We start from the raw sequence: 17,885 nt of genomic DNA, 5'->3' as shown, positions 1-17,885 counted from the left end.
TATGTTAATGTTGACATACACCTTTGCTGGAGAGATGCGGTCCTACATTTCAAAGCTGAATACAAGCTAACCATCTCTATACGAGATAATGGAGATTAAAATAATTTCACACAATGTGCAGGGCCTCAACTCTCCAAATAAGAGAAGGATAGCATTCAATATGTACAAAAGCCTCTCTCCAGAGATCATATGTCTCCAAGAAACACACTTCAACCAGAAGTCCTACCCAATTTTTTTCCATAAACAATATCATATGCACTACCTTGCCTCTACTACTAGCAAACATAGAGGAGTAGCTATATTTATTCACAAAGATTTTCCCTTTATCACTCTTAATGCAAGCATAGATGCTAATGGTCAATATATCATACTTCAGGCACATTATATGATCAAAACTATACTATTATATCCAGTTATGCCCCAGTTACCGAACCAGTCCCTTTTTTTGATACTTTATGCAATCTTCTACCAGATTTAAACCAGACCAGGCTTCTATGGCCAGGAGACTTTAACTTGTCCTTCAATCACACACTGGATAGGTCATCGTCTATTTACCCAACGCGATACAGAACAATTACTAAAAAGGTGAACCAACTACTCCATACACACAGCCTTATAGATTCCTGGAGAGAGGTCAATGGCTCTAAACGAGATTATACCTTTTATTCTCATACACATAAATCCTATTCTAGAATTGATTATATTTTAGTTAATGCTTCAGACACCTTCTCTCTAATTGACTCAAAACATATACAATGTGCATGGTCTGATCATGATATTGTGCTGACAACACTTAAGTTACAGGTTCCTTCATTTAAGCGACCCAATTGGAAACTAAATGAAAGCCTATTAGCAGACCATGAAAGTATAAAATTTCTCTCACAGGAGCTGAAAAACTTTTTTCAAGATAATTTGACACCCGATACATCAATAGACTGGGTTTGGGTGGCTCATAAAGCTTACATTAGAGGATGCTTAATAAAATACGCTTCCCAGAAAAAGAAAGAAAGAATGCACGTACAAAAGAGTCTAGAGTCTGAGCTAACATTACTAGAACATACTGCACCCCTCAATGCGAAACAGTCCAACTTATCCCCTATCTTCAAAAACTCTTCCAACATATTACTAGTGGAAAATCTCTGCCTCCTGAAATGAACGACGCTAGCATATCAATAATTTCGAAGCTCAACATGGATGTCTTAAACCATAAAAACTATAGACCAATATCACTACTCAATTTGGATATTAAGATACTAGCCACCATTCTAGCTAACAGATTAAACAGAGTTTTACCAACAGCTTTCCATAAAGACCAGATAGGTTTTATCCTCACTCGCCAAGCACCATATAACATTAGGAAGGCCCTGAATATCATAGCATATGCTAATAGAAATAAAATTCCAACTTGCGTTAGACATTGAAAAAGCCTTTGACATGCTTAGCTGGACTTATTTGTTTTCTTTTATAGAAGAAGTCGGACTAGGAGATATCTTAATAAACACGCTAAAAGCATACTATCAGGGTCCACAAGCACGATTGAATCTCTCTTTCACCAAAAATATAGGTGTTAAGATACAAAGGGGTACACGTCAGGGGTGCCCACTTTCCCCAGCTCTATTCGCATTAGCAATGGAACCTCTAGCAAGAGCACTTAGGGATAACGTTGATATTAAGGGCTTCACTATTAGAGGTAAAGAATATAAGCTTTCACTATTTGTTGGTGACCTACTTATGCACGTAACCAACCCTCTTACATCTTTACACAACCTGATAGATGTTTTGTTATGTTTTGCAAAATTATCTGGTTTGAAAATTAATCCAGAGAAATCGGAAATGCTACCCTGTAACCTATCCAAACCATTGATTAAGCTGATAAAGGTAAGTTTTGGGTTTTCTATTAGAAATGAATATCTACAATACCTTGGAGTAAAAATAACAGCCTCTCTTATACAAGACTAATTATCCCCCTTTAATGTAGCTTTTAGAGCAGAAACTCTCAGTATGGGACAAACACCGAATCTCATGGATTGGCAGAATTCATTGTGTAAAAATGGTACTACTACCAAAGATATTGTATCTATTCAGAACTGTGCCCATCTCTGTACTAATTGTAGATGTCCGCAAGCTGCAATCAGCAATCAGCAATCAGCCATCAACAACTTCGTATGGCAAAATAAAAAACCACGAATATCGAAGCAATTAATGAACCTCCACAAATCGAATGGGGGACTCTCGGTACCAAACTTAGCTAACTATTACAGAGCTGCCAGAATTGCTCAATGGGCTCCGACGCATGCAGGAGCAGAAGCCCCTCTGAGGTTTCAAATTGAAAATGACCTGCTCTACCCCCATCTCACTAATCATGTTCTATGGCTTTCGAAAATCCCCTTGCAGAATTTTATAGATGCATCTCCAATTGCAACAGATATGCTGCACCTTTGGATAAAAAACCATAAGAAGTACCATTTGACTTCACTCCCTTCTCTCCTAAGCCCAATAATAAACAGATTTTACAGCGGGAACATCTAAAAGGGCATATGCATGGTGGCTAGGTAAAGGAGTGACCACATTGGAAGCACTGGTTCAACAGGGTAAACCACTTACTTTGCACCAATTGACCCAAAAATTTGAACCTCCGAAACCAGAAATGTTTAGAGCTTCACAACTTATTCACTATGCTAACAAACAAACCAAAAGGTGCAATAATAACTGTTTTACGAAATCGAGCTTTTAATCTATTTGTAGACAGGCACCATAGGCACTAGGTATATTGAGCCTGACTTATAAGCTGCTAAATAGATTACCAACAGAAAACTTTAAACATAAATATATGCTTCAAAACACTGGTCATAATGCAGCCTAACAGCAAACCTGGGAAGTACATGCGTATTGAACAGGGAAACGTCAATAAAACTGCTGCATAGAATTTACCTCGTACCATTACAACTACATAAGATTTATCCATCTTGTGATCCATATTGCTTCAGAGGTTGCCAAGAAAATGGATCAATGCTCCATGTATGGTGGAATTGCAGAGTAGTCTCTAAGTTTTGGGACCATGTAAAACAACTACTAATCTAATCTAAAATATTTCTCACTGATTTCCCTAAAGACCCAACCACCATGCTCCTAGGTAAAAAGACTAATAGATTTTCCAATCTGGCTCACAGGTTGTCACAGCATATCCTTTCGGCCGCAAGACTGATCATTGCACACAACTGGAAAAAGACTACTATACCTCTGTCTATGCTAAAGGCAAAAATAATTGATATAGCAGCCAATGAGAAAATTACATATATGTTACAAAATGATATGGAAGCTTATGATAAAAGATGGTTGCCCTGGCTAGCATAGGAAAATGATCCTCTGCTCTTTTCAGCAATACATGTATAAACGGTCAGCAAGGGTGACATGTAAAACAAATATTTTTGATATTGGAACCAGCTACACTAATTAGGGGCAGATTCATCAAGGGTCGAATATCGAATAGTAAAAACTTCGATATTCGACCATCGAATTAGCATGCTACGATAATCGAAGGCCGTCTTCGATCGAAGGAAACCATCGTTCGATCGATCGATTCCATGCTACGATGTGAAGGTTTGTGCGTATCGAATAGTCGAAGCTGATCGAAGGTAACCTTTGCCACACTTCTATTCGAAGTTTTTATGCCCCACTTCCTTTCTGCCATTTTTTTCAAACAGGAAGTCCTCTGGAGGCCATTTTAGGTGCATTGGCGCCCTTAATGCGCACTTGCTATTTGGATGAGCTAGGTGGAGGAGGTTGCCAAACAGCTGCTTGAAAAATGAGAAGAAGGAGTGAGGAGGAGGAAGGCGAATGTGGTTCCAGCCCTGAAGAGGTGCCCAGGGTGGCTGCATCCCACACTACGTGGGATGTAAGTCACCAGAGGAGGGGGAGAGAGGGGGACAGGGGCTGGAGTGTTAGAGGGAGGGGTTCCTGGGCTGAGGTGGAGGAGGAGAGCCTGTCAGGGTCCCATAGAGGGGGAGGGGAGAGGTCTGGGAGTGCCAGGACAATGAGCTCCCCCAGCTCACGCCACGTGTCTCCCCCAACATCGGAGACACGTGGTCGGTCCCGCACCCCAGCCAGGGGAAGTAGGGCCTCCCCCAGGGCACGCCACGTGTCTCCCCCAACATCGGGGACACGTGGCAGTTCCTACACCCCAGGCAGGGGAAGTAGGGCTTCCCCCAGGGCACGCTACGTGTCCCCCCAACATCGGGGACACGTGGTCGGTCCCGCACCCCAGCCAGGGGAAGTAGGGCTTCCCCCAGGGCACGCCACGTGTCTCCCCCAACATCGGAGACACGTGGTCGGTCCCGCACCCCAGCCAGGGGAAGTAGGGCTTCCCCCAGGGCACGCCACGTGTCCCCCCCAACATCGGGGACACGTGGTCGGTCCCGCACCCCAGCCAGGGGAAGTAGGGCTTCCCCCAGGGCACGCCACGTGTCCCCCCCAACATCGGGGACACGTGGTCGGTCCCGCACCCCAGCCAGGGGAAGTAGGGCTTCCCCCAGGGCACGCCACGTGTCCCCCCCAACATCGGGGACACGTGGTCGGTCCCGCACCCCAGCCAGGGGAAGTAGGGCCTCCCCCAGGGCACGCCACGTGTCTCCCCCAACATCGGAGACACGTGGCAGGTCCGGCACCTCAGCCAGGGCTGGAACTACAGAGATGACCGCCAGGAGGAGGCAAGAGGAGGAGGAAGAGACACCGGCCTCACAGAGGAGGCCAGAGGAGGAGGAGGAGGAGGACGATGGCGATGAGGGCCCCAGTGGGCGAATGGGGCGAAGATTTTCCAGTGAAGAAAATGCAGCACTGGTTGATGAAGTGATCGTGCAATGGGATGTGTTATTTGGATGTCGATCCCATTGCATCAATGCTGCCAGACGCAAAAAAATCTGGCAGCTAGTAACGGACAAAGTCAACGCTGTAGGCGCTGTACACAGAGATCACAACACTGTGTACAAGCGCTTCAGTGACCTGAAGCGTTGGATGCGGGCGAAGTTTGCTGCCAGGAGAGCAAAGGCCCAGAAGACCGGCGGTGGCCCTTTACCATCTTTGAGGCTGCAGCCTTATGAACGCCGGCTTCTGGCCATTATGGGCAGAGAGGTGTGTGAAGGTTTAGAAGGCTCACATGACACAGACTGGAGAAGTAAGTACATTTTAATACACAACATTCTTACTGCTTTTATCCACATTCTTATCATTTGCCTAAATAACTCATTTCCCCTTTGTCATTTAGCTTCTTTCCTTAAATATTGCTCCTGTTTGCCATTAGAGGATTTTATGTTTCCAGGATTCTTGTTTGTTTTTGTAGTAGTTAATTACGTGCAGCTGTAACATTGCCAAAAAGGCAAACGTTTATTAACCATTTCCCTACTAGAACAGAAATGTTTATAAAGTGGATTAAAAGGGTTGTTGAGCTTGAAGTTAACTTTTGAACTATGTTATGTTATCATTTTAGACAGTCATATCATTCTATTCCAGTCTGTGATTTCTAGGAATATATGTTTGCTATGGTAATTTACATCCTAGCAACCACTTTTTCAAAATCGTCTACTGTAGAGCTTATATAAAAAAAACAGAATATTGGGTACCAGAGGAAAACATTACTTTAAGGTTAACAAACCCTTTAACTTCAGTGTGTAAAAGTGTGAAGCAACATATGTAGAGCCTACAGCAGCTGTATTGTCACTTATTACATTCTGTGCTTCTCACATCATTGCAAACAGGGCCTTTGTGTCATGTATTTAACTTTTCAACCTTAGCATCTCCCTTGCAGTGCCCTGATAGACTCCACTTGGACTTTAAACATATCGTTTCCTCCCCCATTACATTTCAGTTATTATTTTAAAGGCTAACTTAAATATTTTAGAAACATGTTGTAGGTTTGTCCATCAGCCTAATAAACAAGTACAATTGTAGTAGCTTATGACTGACAAATTTTTTTGGCACTTTTCTTAACAATTGCAGCACCACCGCGGACAGTGCCACAACCCACGGACAGTGACCAGGACCAGGACCTTGATCCTCAGCAGCCCCAGGAAGAGGGTGAGGCTGCAGAGAGCCCTAGAGCCCCACAAGCTCAAGGTACAGACATGTTTGTGTTTGTGGCCAATGTAGTTGCTTCCTCAAATTGTTTGCAACATTACTAATGTCCAATTTCACATTACAGAACATCGAGCTCCCCAGCGTTCCCAGTCGCCAGCCGTGCTACCTGTGGTGCCCCCCAGACGTAAGAACCCTTCCTTTATTTGTCTGTGTCCCAAAGATGCAAAGAACATTTACTGAGTCCCTTATGCAGCCTACTTATGTGCCTCTTCAGTGTTAATGAAAAGCAGTAGGTTGTTAAAGACAGATTTTGGATAGAATATACATTTTGCCCATTTCCTTATGCGACCAAAGTGTCAATTATATCAGATTGTTCTGCTGCTCTGGCTCTGCATCTCTCCCTTCCTCTTCCTGTGCCCCCCCCATTCTGACTGTCAGCCTGAAATCACCATACAGTGCTACTACTATTTCACTCTCTCTCAGCCCCACTTTAAAATCCTACTGATGTCTTTGTGACTGCCCTTGACTATTGGCTCTGCTCAGCCTACATTCTCACCTGTTGACTCGACACTTTTCTTTTTCCTTCTACATGGTCCATCTTGCTCCCCCTCACTCCAAGCCATCCACCGTCTCAAGATTTACTCTGGCTCCTCATGCCTCATAGTAGTTTTCTCACTCCATGCTGTCTCTCGGGTCTCCCTTTCCACTTGCAGGTTCCCTCTCTGTTCTTGCTCCCACCTCCTATACCACCCCTCTGTCAAGTTTCACTCCCCTCTCCCAGGTTCAATCACCACTCTCATTGTGTGTCTCATACTATCTCCTTAACTTGCAGCTGATGACAAACAAGGCAAACAAAAAACACATATATTTTGACTAGATACACATTAATGTTCCATTTCAAATCCAGTATTGGAATGATTTAGCCCCCCCCACACCCAAACATGGAAACACCCAACACCAATTTATCTTCTAAGATTATCTTTGTGAGCTTCCTTTCCCACCTTTGTTTTTTTGTTATGGGTTATGCACATGTCCAATAAATTTAGCGATGTTTATATTTGTTTTTTGTTGTAGGTGATGCTGCTGAAGCAGGTGCTGCAGCTCCTGCTGCTGCTGCACCAATTGGGGGACCACCACAGGAGCAACCACAGCGACTGGCTGAGAGACGTGGGCAGTATGTGGGGCTTATGCAACTTCTCATCCAACAGCAACGCCGCAACAGTCTCTGGATGCGAAGATGGTTTGCTCGCATCCATGCCGGCTTCCATGATGGGATGCAGAGCATGGAGCAAACCTTCCAGAGCATGGAGCAAACCATCCAAAGAAGCATCCAGGACCTGGTGGCGGCTATTCGGGAAGTGGCTCAACAACCACGGGGTTCTGCTGAGGGTCCAGTCCCTGGTCCTGCTGCTGCTCCCCCTCCACCCCCTGCATCTCCTCAGCAGCGCAGAGGAAGGGGGCGTGGAAGGGGACAAGGTCCTGTCCGAGGGGATAAGCGCAAACGTCCCTAGCTCCAGTCTGTGTCACTTCTCAAACTGACACTGGCCTCTTTGCCCATTTTATCCTGGCAAAGAACTTCGCCCAATTCACGCTTCAGGTGTGACTTTGTCCGTTACCCAGCAATGGGACTGACATCCAAACAACACATCCCATTGTTTTAGACCATGCTGCATTTTCTTCACTGAGGGGTGCCATTTTAAGATCTATTGGCACCCTTTCCAATAACATCTGGAAAAGCACTTACAAACATCAAAGTGCATTTGCTCTAACATATTTGTCTATTTATGGTGTTATCAGCACCAAGGTGTGCCATATCTACCATCCATTGGTACCCTTTCCAATAACATCTGGAAAAGCACTTACAAACATCAAAGTGCATTTGCTCTAACATATTTCTATAGTAATGCTGCAGTGTTTCCCAAAACATTCACTTGGGCCAAAAATGTTACATGTAAGGCTCAAAGAATTGAAATACTACTCTTTTGCTTGTGTATTTTTCACTAATTACTTCAAACATAACATATGTTAACATATGCTACCTCTGGCCTACTTTGGCTACCCAGCACTCCTAATAGGTGCCAACGCCTACTACCTCCTCCTCCTCCACCTGTGCTCATTCAATAGCAAGTCCTAGGTGTATGATATGCCTTATAGGCACAAATGGTTGTTACTTTGCACAAGAAGTTATGTGGCCTACCTCTGGCCTACTTTGGCTACCCAGCACTCCTAATAGGTGCCAACGCCTACTACCTCCTCCTCCTCCTCCTCCACCTGTGCTCATCCAATAGCAAGTCCTAGGTGTATGATATGCCTTATAGGCACAAATGGTTGTTACTTTGCACAAGAAGTTATGTGGCCTACCTCTGGCCTACTTTGGCTACCCAGCACTCCTAATAGGTGCCAACGCCTACTACCTCCTCCACCTGTGCTCATTCAATAGCAAGTCCTAGGTGTATGATATGCCTTATAGGCACAAATGGTTGTTACTTTGCACAAGAAGTTATGTGGCCTACCTCTGGCCTACTTTGGCTACCCAGCACTCCTAATAGGTGCCAACGCCTACTACCTCCTCCTCCTCCTCCTCCACCTGTGCTCATTCAATAGCAAGTCCTAGGTGTATGATATGCCTTATAGGCACAAATGGTTGTTACTTTGCACAAGAAGTTATGTGGCCTACCTCTGGCCTACTTTGGCTACCCAGCACTCCTAATAGGTGCCAACGCCTACTACCTCCTCCTCCTCCTCCTCCACCTGTGCTCATCCAATAGCAAGTCCTAGGTGTATGATATGCCTTATAGGCACAAATGGTTGTTACTTTGCACAAGAAGTTATGTGGCCTACCTCTGGCCTACTTTGGCTACCCAGCACTCCTAATAGGTGCCAACGCCTACTACCTCCTCCTCCACCTGTGCTCATTCAATAGCAAGTCCTAGGTGTATGATATGCCTTATAGGCACAAATGGTTGTTACTTTGCACTATCAAGCATTGTTGGGTGTCCAACACTCTACCTGGCCAGCACTAATCTCATATTGTGGATTTTCAACTGGCCAAATTGTCATATTGACAAGTGTTAGTTGTACATCATATTGATTGTTATATTATTGTTTTTGATACAAGCTTATCAGGGCCAAATTTTTGGATACTGTTTAATGTAAAGTTGGCCATGATGAATCCTGGGGTGCATTAGCAATGTTATGCAACAAATGCTTTGTAAAACCTTTGTAAAGCTTTTGCCCTTTAGTGGTCTATAGGGGCTGCTATATTTTGAAATATATGTTGAGAACAAATTCCTCCTGTGCCTTCCAGCTAAGGTACATATTTTAAGGTTTTCAAATAACTATTGTATGTTCCAAAAACAAAGAAACAAACTTTCTACTGATATATATTGTCTTTTTATTGTTGTTCAACTGTTTTGGATTTTGACCAAGATTGTGTCAGTAAAGCCACTAAAACATTACTGGGTGTGTTTGTTTTTTATTTTTTGACAAGGTGCTAGTCCAAAATAGTAACATGGGTAATGTCATTTCAAGCAAGAAAACAGAAGAAGCCATACCTGTGGATCAAACAAGAAAAATGCATTAACACAAATCCAAACTAATTTAAGTAGCCACACAAAAGCCTGTCATTGCTAAACAAACACTGCCACTTACTGATATTTTATTGAAAGGTCACTCCACCCAGGTTCAAATGAGCCAAACAGCTTTCAGTTCATCACATCTGTCGGTTGTGTTGAGTCCAATTTAGTGGGTCAGGAAAAGTTTGCACATGGAGAGGCTGCAAAGTCACATCAATAATATGGTAAGTTGTTAGCAATATATTTTTAAATTCCCTGAGTAATTCCTAAATACCTGAATAACGGAGTTTGAGGCGTGGCCAATCAGTCAGTGTCCATGTCTGTATCCTCTGTGGGCAAGTACCAAGATAATAAAGTAGAGTACGACACACATGAACCACAACCATAACACAGTAGGAGGCCAGAAAGCTGAAATGACAAGTACAGATAATGCTTTCTCTTGAATATGTGTATACACATGGAAATTTGTTTATCATCTCATCATTTTTCTGCTTACAGCATAAGATGTTACAGGAAAGCATTCACTGCTAGGGGCACGCCAGCACATCACCATCAGCAGGCTGTTCATTTGGAAGAAAAGTATCAAAAATTGTTTACTTTCCAGATATCCATTCCAAACAATTTCATTTCCCAACAATCATATAAGGCCTAATAATTGAGATTGGTTATAAAGACCTGACATATAACACTCTTGACAAGGCAAACATATTAAGGCCAAACAACTGACCTAGGAATTAATGGGTTTCAGACATTATTGAGTTGATCTAGATCATGACATTACTAAACCTCATTACAGGGGAGCGCAGGAGTAGACGCATGCAGTTGTTTTCAATGGGGCTGTACAGTTTGAGACGCAACATGCCAAATTTCTCTTGTGTTTGTGGAGTACAGTCCCATTTCAAACAACTGAATGCGTCTACTCCTGTGCTCCGCTGGGGCTAAACACAAAAACAGAACGCAGGGGAGCGCAGCTTCAAATGCTCGTGTGAAAGAGGGCTAAAGGTTAAGCAAATGACCAGATTTACATTGTAAAAACATGGTTTGAAAGGTAACTCACAAGATTGCAAACAATCACAAAAAAAGCACTTAGGAATAGGGCCCAAAAAATATGTACCACTATTTGGCCCTTGAGAAGTCTTAAGTAGTACAAATTAACTATTTTTGTGTGGTTTGTTCAACTTACAACTAAAAGTGGGCACGGATGAGCCTTTCACGCACTCTTCTTCCCTCTGGTTGGTTGTCCCTCTGTCTGGCAACATACCCCTCAATCTCAGGTTCCAGGTCATCATCAATGTCTGCAGGTAATCCATGCTGCCTTGCCACATTATGCAGCATGGCACAGACAGTGATGATTTGTGAAACCTTCTGGGGGGAATAAAGCAGAGCTCCCCCAGTGACTGAGAGGCATCGGAAGCGAGATTTGAGCACCCCAAAGAGGCGCTCAATGATATTACGTGTCTTCCGATGGGCACGATTGTACCTACGTTGGGCAGGTGTTTGGGCAAACCTCACAGGGGTCATCAACCAAGGCAGAAGTCCATATCCTGCGTCTCCTAAAAATGTAAACCAAAATATATTATAGTAATTGATTCCAGTTGTCTGTTGTGTTGACTATTCCAATGGTGTAGTTATGTCCATTGTGTAGTAGTACAATCTTTACAAACAGATCTACACACAAATTCTTTGCTGTTGGGGTACTTACTTTACCCCTTTTGTTAGCCAAACAACATTGCTGGCACAAAAATTGTGTGTGTGCAGATCCATTAAGAAATCATCCACTTAACACATCTCACCTGTAAACTGAATCAGGTGGCAAGAATTAAAAGCCCTAACAAAGTTAGCTGATTGAACTAAACTACAGGTCCCAAGATGCATAGTGCATCTATTGTAGCCAGACTGAAAATAGGGCAACATTTCTGGAAAATACATACATATCACCTTTAAAATAATATTTGAAGTGTCTTTGTATGAAATTGCAAATATAACTTACCCACAAGCCAGCCGTCCGGCATTTCTCCTCGGGTAAAGAGGCCATGGAGAGCTGACTGACGCAGGATAGTGGCATCATGGACACTTCCAGGAAAGCCAGATCTCACACTCATGATGCGCATGTTGGAATCACACACCACCTGCACATTGATGGAATGGGAGCGCTTACGATTTCGGTAGCGCTCCTGCTGATGGCGAGGTGGTGTGAGCGCAACATGAGTGCAATCAATGGCTCCTAGGCAATTTGGAAATTGGCCAATTAGGAAAAAATCCTGTTTTAATCTTATCCACTCTGCCTGAGTAGAGGGGAAGGAAATGAGCCTTCGCGAGTGCTGCAGTAGTGCCCTGAGCACTTGTGTTAGTATCCTGCTAAAGGTGGGCTGGCTCATGCCAATGAGGAGTGAAGAAACCTGCTGGAAACTGCCAGTGCCCAGGAAATGCAAAACTGCAAGCAGCTTGCACATCCCAGGCACTGCCTGAGACCGTGCCGTCACAGGTTCAATGGCCTCACTGATGAGACCATAAACCTGCACTATGGCGGCACGACTCAGGCGGAACATCCTCACAACCTCACCATCAGACAACTCGTCCAAACAAAGTACAGGTCTCCTGAAGTGACGAGGCTGCCTGATCCTAGCAGGGACAAGCTGTTCCTGCTCCTCATCCTGCTCTTCTGCCTCCAAAATGGCGGCTACCAAAAATTCCATTTTTTTAAACTTTCTTACTCAAATGGCATCTGGTGGGGGGGTTTTTATAAGTAAGCCAGTGTTTCCCAGCATTCCATGCAGCTTGGAAACATTTAACCATTTAGTGAAGCGTAAGGATAGATAGGGCCAATTAATATTTGAATTGATGTTGTAAAAAAATATAAATCAAAAATTATGTTTTAAGCCATTGATACTTGAAAATCTTAGCTTAGATTCTGATAGATGCCAAAACAAACATGTTTCTGGTGTCAGTATTTATTTTAATGTAATTCCCCAAACCTCTAGTGCAGCCACAACTAAAAAACAGTTTCTAACAGTTTATAAAGTGATCCCTAGGTGTCACTATACACCCACAACAGTGGAGAGCACCAGCAAAAAAATCGAAGTAAATCGAATAGGCGAAGATGGGTTACTTCGATCGTTCGATTCGAACCATATCATCTTCGAATGTCGAAGTCCAAAATCAACTTCGGTAGGTCAAAGATGGGGTACAAATAAAACTTCGGGTGAAGATTTCATAAATAAGGTATCCTTCGAGTCGAGTCGAATAGTCGAATAGGCGAACTAATACATCCTTCGACAATCGTACTTGTCCACTTCGATTATCGAATTTGACTATTCACCTGATCGGAGGATTGCTCGACCGTTCGAATCGAAGGTCGAATTCGAAGTAAAAAAACAGTCGAGGCTTAGTGAATTTGCCCCTTGTGTACTAAGTTTTTCCAAAATATAAGTTTAAAGGTGAATGTTCGTGTCTCTGGTGTTTGAGTCTGGCAGCTCAGTAATTCAGGTGCAGACTAAACCGTTACAATTTTGCAAAATTTAGTTGATACATTTCTCAGCAGCATCTCTGGAGTATTAGCAACTATTGTATCAATTCTAACAGCTGTCTGTAATGAAACCCAGAGATTCTGCTCAGCAGGGACAAAGATAAGAAATGTATCTACTAAATGTATCCATTTAGAACAGTTTACCGGGTCGGCAACCCCCCCCTTCCCAGAGCTGCTTCAGAAGGAGAGAAATTACACTTTACACTTCAATATTAGAAAAAACGTGCTTATATGTTTTAAAAATCTAAGCAATGCTATGTAAACATTTTCACATCAAGCAGGCAGGTGCCATCCTGTGGACCCTGTTATTAAGGCAAGTTTTGCTTTATGTCAAAGTTTTGTTAATATGCCAGAATTGGGCATCTGATACCCATGACCATGTACTGGCTTCACAAATAGATGTTGAGGTCGGGAGGGGGAATGTGAGAGAGCAGTTATATCTATTAAGTGCAGAATGGAAAGTTAAAGTAATTACCTACCCCGTCTCTATGCCTAAGGCATAGAGGAGGGGCAGATGACATATGATTGACAGCAGAGATCTTTAAATACGTTTTTAACAGGAATGGATGTTTTAATTAAAAAAATAATTTGGGTTTCATGTTTAATTTGAAAATTACTTTTGTTATACAGCATTTTATGAGTTCAGGCTTGTGGCAACAGGCAGGCAAGTTCTCAGAATGTCATATTTGGCCCAAATATGTTTCCATTAGACTAAAAGTTGGCTGTATGTTTTCTGCCCCTTTTGCACTGTGGATATATGTCAAAATGTAGTACAATAGTGCAAAATGATTGCATTGGTGATATGCATGCAAATAAGTCAACTGGTGCTTGTTTGGGAAACTTTTATTTAATACAGATACTAAAGGGTAGATTTATCAAAGAGTGAAGTTAGAGATCTCCACAGTCCGCAGAGTGAAATACCGCCTCTCTCCATTCATTTCTATGGATTTTTTAAAGGCATATTTATCAAAGGGTGATAGTGAAAGTTCACCATTTGATAGATAAGCCTTTAAAAATCCCATAGAAATGAATGGATAGAGGCGGTATTTCACTCTGCGGTCTGTGGAGATCTTCACTCTTTGATAAACCTACCCCTAAGGGGCAGATTTACTAAGGTTTGAATTATCGAGTTGGTTTAAATTCAAAATTCGAATCTGAGATTCATCATCCCCCTACCCTGGAAGTAACTCGAGCCACATTGCCTGGAAATTCGGCTCTTAAAGTTACCAGAAGAGGCTCTTTGACGACATCTGGTAACTGTCCACTCATGCCCCCTGAGCCCCTGAGCTGGTTCTAATCTTGCCTAATGGCAGGAGTTGCCCTGCAATTATAACTATACATACCAAGATCAGTACTAACTGTAGATCTTAAGATCACAATAGCCATGGATATTATACCTGTTTAAGAAATCATCCAAGTCACTTTTGAAGGCATTAATAGAATCTGCCATGACAACATCACCCAGCAGGGCATTTCACAGAACCATTTTTGCTGCATCAAATGTCTTGTCAGGGGTAGCCTCCTGTTCATTGATTTTTTTCTATGGAATAAAAGATTTCTCACTATCTGTCTATAATGTCCTTGCAAGTGCCTTTTCTCCAAAGAAAACAACCCCAACCATGACAGTCTACTCTAAGGGGCACATTTACTAAGCTGGAGTGAAGCATTCGAATGAAAAAAACTTTGAATTTGGAAGTATTTTTTGGGGTACTTCAACCATCGAATAGGCTACTATGACCTTCGACTTTGATTCGAACAATTTCGAAGTAAAAATAGTCAATAGTAGAAGTACTGTCTCTTAAAAAAAACTTTGACTACATACTTCGGCAGTTGAAATCTACCGAAGTACAATGTTAGCCTATGGGGACCTTCCCCATCACTTTTCTAAGCTTTTTTTGATTGAAGAAAAATCCTTTGTTTCGAATTCGAAAGATTTTACTTTGAGGGTTTATTAACCCTTAGTAAATGTGCCCCTAATAGTTACCAGTCTAGATGCACATCTCTGCACTCTCCAACTTATTAGTATCCTTTTGCATTATCCTGGCATAATGTTATGTAACATGCAGGGCACTCTGTTCTATGGCAACTGGCTTCTAACCAATGAGGGCATTTGATTCTCCTAGGATCACAGAAATTGGCTGCCCTAAAATTAGTTGGGAGGAGGTGAATAATTGCTGAGTCAAAGACGGTCAATGTTTGTTTAAAAGAGGCTCTGCAATTATACCTGTAAGATATTAGGTATATCTGAACAGACAAAAGGAGATTATTACACAAGCATTTTTTAAATCTGTAATCTCCATACACCTTTTATTTTTTTAAATTATAAACACATACAAATGAAAACCTAAACATACTATATTAAAAAGCAAAATAATTCATTTCATTATTATGCTTGGAACCCTTTGTGGGAATTCATCTGATCCAATACTGTTTTGTTTGCAGGATCCTTAAACAACCACCCCTTTTAAATAAAGTATCACCAGCCATCTCAATACACATAAGATGTTCTGGATTACTATAATGAATTTCTAAAAAAAAAAGTTATTATGCATCTGGGTCAAATCTTTTAAGCATCTAGTTGTTGCCATTCTGCTTAAGAGATGGCATAACCAGTAGCTCATTTTCACATGAGCCTGCAGCTTTCTTTTAGACAGAGTACAAACTGCACACAGACACCAGGCTTCTCTTGCTTCAAGAAGATATAACTTTATTAACACTTCTGCAGTAGCAGACAAAGACCATGTTATATGACCCTGTATCAGATTACTATGGGATCTGTATGAGAGCACTCACATTAATACATATCTTAACAGTAGTAATTTAGAAATTATTAAATTCTTTAAGATGCTTAAATATTCTGTCTTAAGAGGTTCTTTGAGGTTGTTCTATTTTGCACCTCTCGCCCATTGCACTGCAATTTGCACCAAATGAAAGCTAACCATTGTCATTGAAAAACTCTGACTCGGAATCTGGCAGCATTGGGTAGAGGAAGGAACATATTGGGGAGGTATGACCCATGGCTGTAATGAGTGTATTAATAGCTAAGACCCACCCAAAACATAAAACTTCAGGGTGGTAGTTGTTCTGTTGTTGTTAATGTTTAGGCTTTACAAAGAGTTTTCAATATTGTGGAAATGTGTGCACATTAATTTGAGGTTTAAATACCATCTGCCCATGTTGAGAAGTAGACACATCACTGGACCACAGTGGTCTCTTTAGAAATCTGTAATAGAATAATATAATGAAGGTGGAGATAGGCACAGTACAGGACATTGATCGACACTACAGTAATATAACTGTTGGCATGTTGTATATTTACTACATAATAAAGGAGGTGACCAGTGGAAATTTATAGATTTAGCTGGTTTGTAATTTTTAACATATAAAAAAGGTCCCACACACCTGACAAGCACAACCTTGGCTTGTCTGCTTCTAAAATTGTGTTCCTCATCTACATATGGTGTACATTAGATATAGATTCATCAGAACAAACAAATTTCATGCTGCTGTACACCATGCTGTATACAAATGTATACAGTGGCCCTTCAAAGTTGCACAAACTCCATGTTTAGGGCACTTTCCTCTCCCAAAAAATTAGAGGGAACATTTCTCCTGCAGAAATATACCATAAAGGTTATCATAAAAATGTATCTGGCTACTATACTGATACAAGGCTGACCCTGCCAAATAGCCTGTGTATCAAGCAGAATAAGATTGGGAAGATATAAGTGATGGATAAGCTCAAAGCACCAAACTACACAAATGAACAGTCTGGTCGCATACCTATGTTCTCTGTATTTTTATTGCAAATGTAGCTTTTAGGTATACAGTATATATCAGTGGCGTAACAATGCTGCTCTGCCCTCCCCAACAACAACAAAAATGGGACACTGTAACTCCTAACTCCCTTGTGCTGAATCCCGTCCCCTGCAACTTGCGTTGGAGTAGGTAAGACAACGGCTGGGGAGGGAGAATTTTTTTTAAGGAAGCAGATCCTCCTGTCCCCCTACTTCTTCTATTGTTATACCACTGGTCATAAATCTGCCTAATGTATTAACTTGAGCAATTTTTTTTCATAAAATTTGAATTTTTTTTTTAAAAAAAAACTAATTTTCAAATATTAAGTAAGAGATGAGTGCAGTGCCTAGTGGAAGGAACTGCGAAACAGCAAAACAAGAGTGACTGAGAGAAACGTCTAAATACATCCGGACTTGTGCAGGCTCACTTTGTAGTTTATCAATACATTCATTGATACGCTCATAACTATCACTGTGATTTTCTTAAACATTTCTTGCACAGATGTACAACATTGTTGAATGTTTGGATGGTTTTTATCCTTCCACATTCTTGGATTTGTATTCTTGTATTTTGCTGCATATATTGTATTAATGAGTTTCATCAAATTCTTGATATAATCTGTTACAGTTCAGTATTGCTATTTCTGCTACATTTGTGGTCTTGGCAAATGTTGATGTTTGTTATTTACACTTAAAAATTAATAATTATTACTGTGCAGTCATTATAAAAATTTTCGGGAATTCAGTAATCCTTCTGTTGTCAAGGTGCAACCTCATTTTTGTATTGTCAAAGTTGCTGCTGACATTTCCATTACTTAGTAGCTCATATGCAGAAGCTATGGCATATAATACACAGTCATAAGAACTCTTTGCTTGTCAATCCACTTGAAGATATTCAAGATTTAGCAAAGGGTATTT

General features: G+C 41.7%; 1 protein-coding gene and 1 long non-coding RNA gene across 2 annotated transcripts; one reads left to right on the top strand and one right to left on the bottom strand.

The window, feature by feature from the left end:
• The first annotated feature begins 4,533 nt into the window (after positions 1 to 4,533).
• Positions 4,534 to 6,193, top strand: LOC121394692 (myb-related transcription factor, partner of profilin-like). The gene is made up of 2 exons (XM_041566313.1): positions 4,534 to 5,170; positions 5,992 to 6,193. Exons 1-2 carry the CDS (start codon positions 4,690 to 4,692, stop codon positions 6,171 to 6,173), a joined length of 663 nt encoding a protein of 220 aa, XP_041422247.1. The 5' UTR covers positions 4,534 to 4,689; the 3' UTR covers positions 6,174 to 6,193.
• A 3,361-nt stretch (positions 6,194 to 9,554) lies between these two features.
• LOC121394691 lies at positions 9,555 to 11,655 on the bottom strand. The gene is made up of 5 exons (XR_005961933.1): positions 10,828 to 11,655; positions 10,141 to 10,204; positions 9,919 to 10,052; positions 9,721 to 9,844; positions 9,555 to 9,623 (listed from the first exon to the last, which is right to left on the bottom strand). It is a non-coding gene; the product is annotated as an uncharacterized LOC121394691 (long non-coding RNA).
• Between the last annotated feature and the right edge of the window lie 6,230 nt (positions 11,656 to 17,885).

Source organism: Xenopus laevis, chromosome 6L (assembly GCF_017654675.1).
Source record: "Xenopus laevis strain J_2021 chromosome 6L, Xenopus_laevis_v10.1, whole genome shotgun sequence".
Classification (NCBI taxonomy): Eukaryota; Metazoa; Chordata; class Amphibia; order Anura; family Pipidae; genus Xenopus; species Xenopus laevis.
Note: the sequence above shows the minus strand (reverse complement) of the source record. Positions and strands in the feature narration are given on the sequence as shown.

Excerpts from the sequence above, each read along its gene's own strand:
- LOC121394692 (XM_041566313.1), top strand. The coding sequence starts at position 4,690 with ATGACCGCCAGGAGGAGGCAAGAGGAGGAGGAAGAGACACCGGCCTCA. Across the intron at positions 5,171-5,991 it reads ACATGACACAGACTGGAGAA|CACCACCGCGGACAGTGCCA; the intron begins GTAAGTACATTT and ends TAACAATTGCAG.